General features: G+C 39.5%; 1 protein-coding gene across 1 annotated transcript; it reads left to right on the top strand.

The window, feature by feature from the left end:
* The first annotated feature begins 8528 nt into the window (after positions 1 to 8528).
* LOC133893374 (defensin Tk-AMP-D4-like) lies at positions 8529 to 9161 on the top strand. Its single transcript, XM_062334376.1, has 2 exons — positions 8529 to 8657; positions 8917 to 9161. Exons 1-2 carry the CDS (start codon positions 8597 to 8599, stop codon positions 9099 to 9101), a joined length of 246 nt encoding a protein of 81 aa, XP_062190360.1. The 5' UTR covers positions 8529 to 8596; the 3' UTR covers positions 9102 to 9161.
* Positions 9162 to 9606: the final 445 nt, after the last annotated feature.

Raw genomic sequence — 9606 nt, 5'->3', positions numbered from 1 at the left:
TATGAATGTGGCAAAGTTGGTCACTTCATAGCCGATTGTCCGAACAAGAAGAAAGGAAAGGACAAAGAAGACAATAAGATCAAGCCATACAATAAGGACAAAAACAAGATATACAAGAAGAAGTATTCGAGTCAAGCACACATTGGAGAAGAGTGGGATTCAAATTCCAACTCCGACTCCGATGATGAAGGAGTCACCACCATTGCCATCCACGAGCCAACACCAAGAAAATCACTTTTAATGAGTGATGATGATGACGACTCCCCAAAGTGCTTCATGGCTAAAAGCTGCAAGGTAAAATCTCAATCTAAGCTCCTAGATAGGGATAGTGAATATGATAGTGATTGTGATAGCTTGTTTAAAGGTTTGAATAAAAATGTCATGGCTAAAATAAAGGAGCTAATGGATACAATAGATAGTCATGAGGAGACTCTCGAGAGACAAGAGGACTTGCTCATCCTTGAAAAGGAGAGAAACCTTGAACTCGAGGAGCTCTTTGCTAAAGAGAAGGAGAAAGTTGAGAAATTGTCAAATGACTATGATTTGGCCAATTCCTCAATTGCCGACCTTAAGAGTAACAATTTCTTGCTTCAAGAGAAATTATCTTGCTTGGATAAAAATTATAAAACTCTTGAAATGCAATTTGATACCCTTAAGAAAGGCTCATCCAACTCTAATGAAGCTAACTTACTATCTAGTGCATCTACTAGCAATGGATGCTCTCGTTGTTTCAATTTTGATATAAATGCTTGTACGACTAATGTTGAATCCTTGCAAGCGTTACAAAAGGAGAATGAGAGGCTAAAGGCCTTGGTCAAATATGGATGCATCAAAACCTATAAATCAAAAGATGCACTTTACAAGACCATCCAAGCCAAGGATAACAAGCTAAAAAGAGGTCTTGGATTTGACCAATACACGAGCAAACCAAATGGTCGTGTGCTATTGAATGGAGTGGAATGCCTCAAGTTTATCAAAGGAGGCAAGCAAGTTGGTCACACGGCTCAAACAAAGCAACCAAAGGCTCATGCTCCTCAATGCTCATTCTATGCCTCATATATGCTCAAGAGAGACCACCGTGGTATAGTGGTTGCTCTCTATATTGGTCCCCGCACAAGAGATAGAATTGTTAAAAGGAATGTGTGGGTACTAAAAGTGCTTGTGATTAACGCTAAAGGACCCAAACAAATTTGGGTACCTAACATAAAGGCATAACTTTGTTTTGTAGGCATACTCCTCCGGAGGATCAAGTTGGGTCATTGATAGTGGATGTACAAATCACATGACCGGAGAAAACAGTATGTTTTCCTCTTTTGAAGAAAATGTAGGACCTCATGAAAACATCATTTTTTACGATAATGGAAAAGTAGAGATAATATGCCTAGGTAAAATCACCATCTCCAATGATTATTCTATTTCAAATGTCTTGTTAGTCAAATCTTTTAATTATAATTTGTTATCCGTATCTCAATTATGTGAGATAGGTTATAATTATCTTTTTACTAATGAGGGTGTGATTGTCTCTAGAAGGGAAGACACCTCAATAGCTTTCTCTTGTAAGTTGAAGGGTAAACTTTATCTTGTTGATTTTTCAACGGATGAAGTGAAGCCTAAAACTTGCTTTATGGCTAAGTCTAGCATGGGTTGGCTTTGGCACCGCTGACTAGCTCATGTTGGCATGAGAAATTTGTCTAAACTTCAAAAAGGCGAACACATCCTAGGACTAACAAATGTTTCTTTTGAGAAAAATAGAATTTGTAGTGCTTGTCAAGCGGGAAAACAAGTTGGAGCATCTCATCCCGTTAAAAATGTGATGACAACTACAAGACCATTGGAACTCCTCCACATGGACTTATTTGGGCCGATTGCCTACATAAGTATTGGAGGTAACAAATATAGTTTACTTATTGTTGATGACTTTTCACGTTTCACTTGGATTTTCTTCTTGCATGACAAAAGCGAAACACAAGCTATTTTCAAGAAATTTGTAAGAAGAGCCCAAAATAAGTTCGAAGTGAAGATCAAAAGAGTGAGAAGCGACAACGGAAGTGAATTCAAGAATATACAAGTTGAAGAGTTTCTTGATGAAGAGGGAATCAAGCATGAATTCTCGGCTCCTTACTCCCCTCAACAAAATGGAGTGGTCGAGAGGAAAAATAGGACTCTAATTAAGTCCGCAAGAACAATGCTTGATGAATACAAGGTATCGGATCAATTTTGGGCGGAAGCAATTAACACCGCATGCTATGCCATCAACTGGTTGTATCTACACAAGATATTGAACAAGACCGCATATGAGCTTCTAACCAGTAACAAACCAAATGTTTCCTATTTTAAGGTTTTTGGTAGAAAATACTTTATTTTAAATAAGAAGGCAAGAAGTTCTAAATTTGCTCCAAAAATAGATGAAGGTTTTATGCTTGGTTATGGATCAAATGCCTACGCCTATCGTGTTTTCAACAAAACCATCGGTTGCATTGAAATTGCGAGAGATGTAACATTTGATGAATCTAATGGCTCCCAAGTGGAGTAAGTTGATCCTAATGTGTTAGGTGATGAAGAAATACCAAGTGAAGCAATCAAGAAGATGGCAATTGGTGAAATCAAGCCTTTAGAGCAACAAAAGCTACAAGCGACTCAAAATGATCAAGATCAACCATCTTCATCAATGCAAGTGGAACCATCAACATTAACTCAAGATCAAGGCAACAAAGGACCACAAGACCAAAATCAAGTCTATGAAGACCCAAATAACTTTTTGGATGATGAAGTGGGAGATATTCAACATCAATCTCAAGTACCACACCCACGCGTTCATCAAAGCATCCAAAGAGATCACCCCGTGGATAACATACTTGGTGATATACAAAAGGGGGTAACTACTCGTTCAAGAATTGCAAATTTTTGTGAATTTTACTCCTTTGTTTCCTCTTTGGAGCCTTTGAAGGTAGAAGAAGCTCTTGATGATTCGGATTGGGTGATAGCCATGCAAGAAAAATTGAACAACTTCAAAAGGAATGAAGTTTGGTCCTTGGTGGAAAGGCCAAAGCAAAATGTGATTGGCACAAAATGGGTCGTCCGCAATAAACAAGATGAAAATGGGATAGTAACAAGGAACAAGGCATGATTGGTTGCTCAAGGATTCACTCAAATTGAAGGTTTGGATTTTGGTGAGACTTATGCTCCCGTAGTTAGGCTTGAGTCAATTCGTATATTATTAGTCTATGCTACTCACCATGATTTCAAGCTATATCAAATGGACATGAAGAGTGCATTCCTCAATGGATCAATCTCTGAATTGGTGTATGTGGAGCAACCGCCTGGCTTTGAAGATCTCAAGCATCCCTCACATGTTTACAAGCTCCATAAGGTGCTCTATGGGCTAAAGCAAGCTCCTAGAGCATGGTATGAATACCTTAGAAATTTTCTTGTCAAAAGGGGCTTTGAAATAGGCAAAGCCGACTCTACTCTCTTTACCAAGAATGTTGATAATGACTTATTTGTTTGCCAAATATATGTCGATGACATTATATTTGGTTCTACTAATCAACAATTGTGTGAAGATTTTAGTAGGATCATGACAAGAAGATTTGAGATGTCTATGATGGGGGAATTAAAGTTCTTTCTCTGATTTCAAATCAAACAACTCAAGGAAGGAACCTTTATTTGCCAAACAAAGTATATCAAAGACATGCTCAAGAAGTTTGACATGGAGAATACCAAACCTATCAAGACACCCATGCAAACCAATGGTCATCTTGATCTCAATGGAGAAGGAAAAAGCATGGATCAAAAGGTATATCGCTCTATGATAGGTTCTTTGCTTTATCTTTGTGCATCTAGACCCGATATCATGCTTAGTGTGTGCATGTGTGTAAGATTTCAAGCTGCTCCAAAAGAGTGTCATTTAATGGCCGTTAAGAGGATTTTTTGATATTTAGTTCATACACCTTACCTTGGCTTATGGTATCCTAAAGGGTCATCCTTCGACCTCATCGGCTATTCGGATTCCGACTATGCCGGTTGCAAAGTAGATAGAAAAAGCACTTCGGGGACTTGCCAATTCTTGGGTAGGTCCTTAGTGTTTTGGTCGTCCAAGAAACAAAACTCCGTAGCCCTATCCACCGCCGAAGCCGAATATGTTGCCGCGGGAGCTTGTTGTGCTCAACTCCTATGGATGAGGCATACGCTAAGAGATTATGGCCACAGCACATTCAAAATTTCACTTTTGTGTGATAATGAGAGTGCCATCAAAATAGCCAACAATCCCATACAACACTCAAGAACCAAGCACATAGACATTAGACATCACTTCTTGAGAGACCATGCAACAAAAGGGGATATCGATATTCGCCATGTGAGAACTGAAAGACAACTAGCCGATATCCTCATAAGCCACTAGACGAGCAAAGGTTTTACGAGTTGAGAAGTGAATTAAATATCCTAGATTCTCGAAACGTGGCTTGAATTGTTGCATACATTTGCTTGTTATAGAGTTGTAGCTTTTTTAGCTAGGAGTTTGCGAAAACTGCATTTTTGAGTGATTTTTCAAAATTATTTGGTTATTTGATCTTTTGATCATAATTTGCAACTTGTGATCATAGTTATGTAATGATGCTTGTTGGCTGATCACAATTAGCAAATTAGTCTTTTATGTCCAACGGCCTTCTCCCGAAAAATTCCTCCTCAAATTTCAGCCTTCACTCTATTCCGTAACAGTTCCAGGTGCCAGAATGTCCGGTGTTCACCGGAGTATCCGGACCTAACACTGTTCATTTTTCAGCAGATTCCTGTCCAGATTCTAGTTACCGGATAGTCCGGTCTTCACCGGAGTCTCCGGTCGTCACCGGAGTCTCCGGTCGTCACCGGAGTCTCCGGTCGTCACCGGAGTCTCCGGGGTCCCCAGATTTTATATACCCCTCTGCCCGAACAGTTACTCAAACCCATCTATTCTCAACTCGTCTCTCCCAAACTTAGTCTCTTCGGCGATTTTTGAGGAACAACCAAGGAGCTTCAAGTTTTTCATCTTTTCTCACTTGGATTCAAGGCCGGAATCTCCGGACGTCTCTATTCATCAAAATCTCCGAAGTGTTTTTGCTCCAAAAGGTACGTTTTCAAAAAACTTCCCGATCTATCAATCTCCGGAGTCATTGGAATATGATAGAATAATTTAACGTTTGTAATTAATTAATTGAATATCATATCGATAATTATTAATTAGATTAGTGTAGTAAATTAACTTATAACTAATTACATACAATGCTTTTACCATAGCTATAGCTTATAGCTTAATTAGAGTAGTAATTAAGCAACACTATGAATTAAGATTAATTACTAGATAACCTTGGTTAGTGCAAGGTTAGAATATTTAATCCAACACTTAAACATATATCATTGTCTACAGTTATACTTATGTATATATGTATACTTGCTCACATACATATAGACGTAAGTTCACACATATGTCTATGTATGCACATGTGCACTCACCTACACGTAGAAACCTTAATTGTCATCTTCCGGTAGTTAAGCTAATAAATGCTCACCTAGTTTATCTTGACTTGATTAGTTTTTCTCTTAAGATAATAAAACAACTAGGTGAACAACATGACCTAGCTCTACTAGATAATCTCGCTAGTCTCTATATGTTAGTTTTGCTAAGCTTAGTGTTGCCATCGTCTTCCCGTTAGGTTAGTTTTCGTCATTTTCCTCGTTTTTTCTTCTTTGTTTTGGTGTTCCATTGCTTAGTCACTGTGTGGTTTCATCGTAAATCTGCGTAGGCTCAAAGTCAAGGATCAAAGTAAGAACACGAAGAAGGAACTGAAGGCGAGGCTTGATGATGAAGAACCTGGGATGCTCGAACAACAAGACCAATTGTAAATTGACCTTCGGGAAGGCAAGTCCTATCTGCTTGATCATATTGGACCTATGTTTTCAAATAATCTACATGATCAACTAAAACTGGACTTATTATCGCATGTGCTATGTATTGCGCTTTTACAAACTGCTTATGGTAGTTAATCCTATTAAATACTTGCCATGCCATAAATGCTATCATCCAAAATACATATCATCTTAGGATTACCTGTTGTTATCTATATTAATAACAGTCGACGCCTTGATATCTAGCATGCTTAGGATTGAATACGTCTCCTCGGAGACGTCGCTTTTAAAATACGTCTCTTCGGAGATAACAATTTACTGTTATCAATGTTAACTTATATACCATAAATCCTTAATGGTTGTGAATTCCATGATAGTTGTGAAATCCTTGATGTCGTGTGAGATATGGAGGGTGATGTGTAAAACTAGGTGAAAACTATTTTAGCTCGGGCAGGTAGAGTGGTCCTCAAAGGAGGATGCTCTCGGGGGATTGAGTTACCTAGTGGTATTCATTGCCAATAAAGATGCCTGGCCCGACCGTTTAAGGACCGAGTCATTTCGCCACCATGCTTACGGAAACCCCGTGCAACCATGCGTCCTGAATGGGTAGAACTTGACTTTTCTTTCACTAGACTGGGTTGGGCATCATACTAGGAGGTTGGGGAGCAACGAGAGGTCAAGTGTCCATCTGTCCCTCTGTCTGAATATTTCGAGAGACGGTATAACCAATCTGGTATTCAGTCCAAGGACTCTGGGACTTGGGGTGTCTTGTAGAAAAGCCCGATAGGAAAGGTGATTGAAATGTCTCAGTATGATTCGCTCCTTCGCTTGCAACGGTTGAAAGCTGAGCATATCATGTGGGTACAGTGTACAACCTCTACAGAATGTAAATCTATTTGAATAGCCGTGTCCACGGTCATGGACATGCGAAGTCAGAACCTTTTTGACTAGACTCCGGGCGTGTGTGTCTTGATGAGTGAGTATGTGGACAAGATATCCGTGTGATAAGGTTCCTGGTTTGATCCGCCAGAAGTTGTGTAGTACTAGAGATACACCAAATGTGATAATAGGGATTGCGGAGTGAGGAGTAGCCCCTCCCAGGATCAAATAACCCCCAGATATTACTTGTTACTGTTTTCTGGATTTAAAACTGTTTTAAAAGCTTTGCTACCAGGTTACCTTTGTTTCAAAAGGTTAACAGTAGAGATATAATTGGTTACCTGCTTTACGCTTAAAACTATGCCGTAAAGCCTTATCCTTGAAATATCTATTATGCATCTATCAACCCCTTGAAGTAGTATATGACTTATTGAGTACCTTCCGTACTCAGTCTTGCTGCTTTCATATTGTTGAGATGGAGATCAACCTCAACCCAGATGGAGTCAAAGAGAAGAAGTGTAAGGTCGCATCCGCACCCGAGTTGCCTATGGCATTGGGTTGCATAGTTTGTTTTGCTCCGCTGTGCTGTAGGCTTTTCTGTCTGGCTAGTCTGTTGTGGATCCTTATCCACCAAACCATCTTTTGCACCTTTCAGGTAATTATTTTAATTATCTTATTTAAAATATGTATTTGATATCATTTTATTGAATTCTGTACGTATCAGCTACTCGATCCAGGGACTGATACAGGAGGCACAAGGGAACCCAAGATCAGGGTCCTGACATGTGTCATCGAAGAGTGTGTGCAATTTGTGGTTGCAGCAATAGGGGAACTGTTCAAACTTCACTGCAATAATCCTTTTTTTATTTTTTAACTAAAGTTAATAAATATTGATGCTTCTTAATGCTTTATCATATTTCATGTTCGGCCAACCAATACCACCCTTGTATTTTGCTAAATGCATATAAAATTAGCTTCAAGTACCAGATGAAGCTATATCAATATTAATGGACATGGGCTATAAATAGCCAGCTGCAAAAAGAGCATTAAAGATGAGTGGCTATGATATTCAATCTTCTGTTGTTCATATCTCCAATTGACTTGTTCCCATATATTGCAAGAGCCAAAATATCATCTTGATTGGTCATTACACATAGCGTCATCATTATGACTTTCCTTCTTCATCACAAAGTCATCGAGGTAATAATTCTCTAAATATGTACCCCTATCTTACTTTGTTAACGAACATTCACAAAACCTCATATATAATAGTAGTCGCTCCTCTAGAGATGGAGCATTATGTTTAAACCTTCAGTTATGAATATGACTTTATCGGTCCTCTACTTTTGCATAATAGTGTTTCTGTCGGCATCTAACTTTATCCATTGAGAAAGCTCTATATCAGATACATGGTTCAGAAGTTTGTACGAATTTTTGTCTCCTGTTGCAACGCACTGACAAAATGCTAGTCTAATGTTAAATTCATCTAATCTCAGCAGAAACAAGGTTTAAGATTGGACTGAAGATTCGATCCATTGAAAGTTAACCAGCTCTGAGATAAAGCACAAAGCAGAAACTCCATGAACCACTAATGCATGCATTTACTTCCGGCAGTAACGGCATTAGAGCACATAGTGGCTGCCACTTGGACCATGTACTGGCTACAGTTGTTGCAGGTCAGTTGCAGCAGCAATAAAAGTCTGTGCTCCTCTGGGAACAACCCAAAAACATCTGTGTGCTGCTATAGCCTACAAGCATATAAGAAGGGTAACCCCTTTCTTGTTTCATCTATCTCTTCATCCACTACAATCCTCTGATCCTTCAGAAGGCTAGAATGGATCTGTCCCCGAAGCTCTTCGCAGTCGTCGTCCTCCTGCTTCTCTTTGGTTCTACTGGTACATATATTGTCTGATAATTCCATTCTTGTGTCGTCGATAAGTGTGCACGAAGATTTTAAGATTCACAAATTTTAGAAAGAATCTCAAGGAAGCAATAGAATTGTTGCAAGATACTAGGAAGTTCCGTGCTGAAAACAAGGCCTGAGTCCACCAAATAGCTGGGGGGCAGTGGTGCCCAATATATAAACATACAGCTATGTATTCATAAAGTTATTCAAAGTAGCTTACACGATGTTACTATAAATTGTGTGTGCAGAGATGCAGGGGCCAGTGCGTGTTGCATTGGCGAGGGATTGCGAGTCGCAGAGCCACAAGTTTGTGGGCCTCTGCGTGCGCGATCAGAATTGCGCAACTGTTTGCCTGACGGAAGGTTTCACCGGAGGCAAGTGCCATGGCTTCCCAGTCTTCCGACAGCGTTGCTTCTGTACCAAGCCTTGCTAGCTACCTTGCCTCCTGCATACATGCCCTGAACAAAAATAAAATCTGTATGCATCAGTCAATGGCAGGAGATCATGAATAACATAAACGTATACAATTCTTAATCAAAGACGATCTTATCGCATCATCTTGCAAGAGAAAAGGGTGCAGCTAGTGTTCAGACGTCTGATCTGAGTGCTAGCTTCGGACAGTGCTTCCACCGCTAGGTACCTCACCAACACAGCAACTATCATTAGATCCCCTTCTTGTGAGCGCAAGAACAACTGCTCCTGAGTAGCAATAATCTTGGCAGACGCAACAACAATGTAGAGTTGTAGACATGCAACAAACATAAAGTTTGTTTTCGTGTCTCATGCTTTAAAATCACTATTCTCCTCACAACTCTTCCCCCTTAATCTTCTTCATGTGGGCATCCCTTTTCTCCTCACAAGCGCCATCTTGTGTCATGCTTTAAAATGTTTTTTTACGATATCCACCACAATAATCTCATCCGAATAAGAAATCATCC

This window comes from Phragmites australis, chromosome 15 (assembly GCF_958298935.1).
Source record: "Phragmites australis chromosome 15, lpPhrAust1.1, whole genome shotgun sequence".
Classification (NCBI taxonomy): domain Eukaryota; kingdom Viridiplantae; phylum Streptophyta; class Magnoliopsida; order Poales; family Poaceae; genus Phragmites; species Phragmites australis.
The sequence above is the reverse complement of the archived record's forward strand: the minus strand, read 5'-3'. Positions and strand labels throughout refer to the sequence as shown.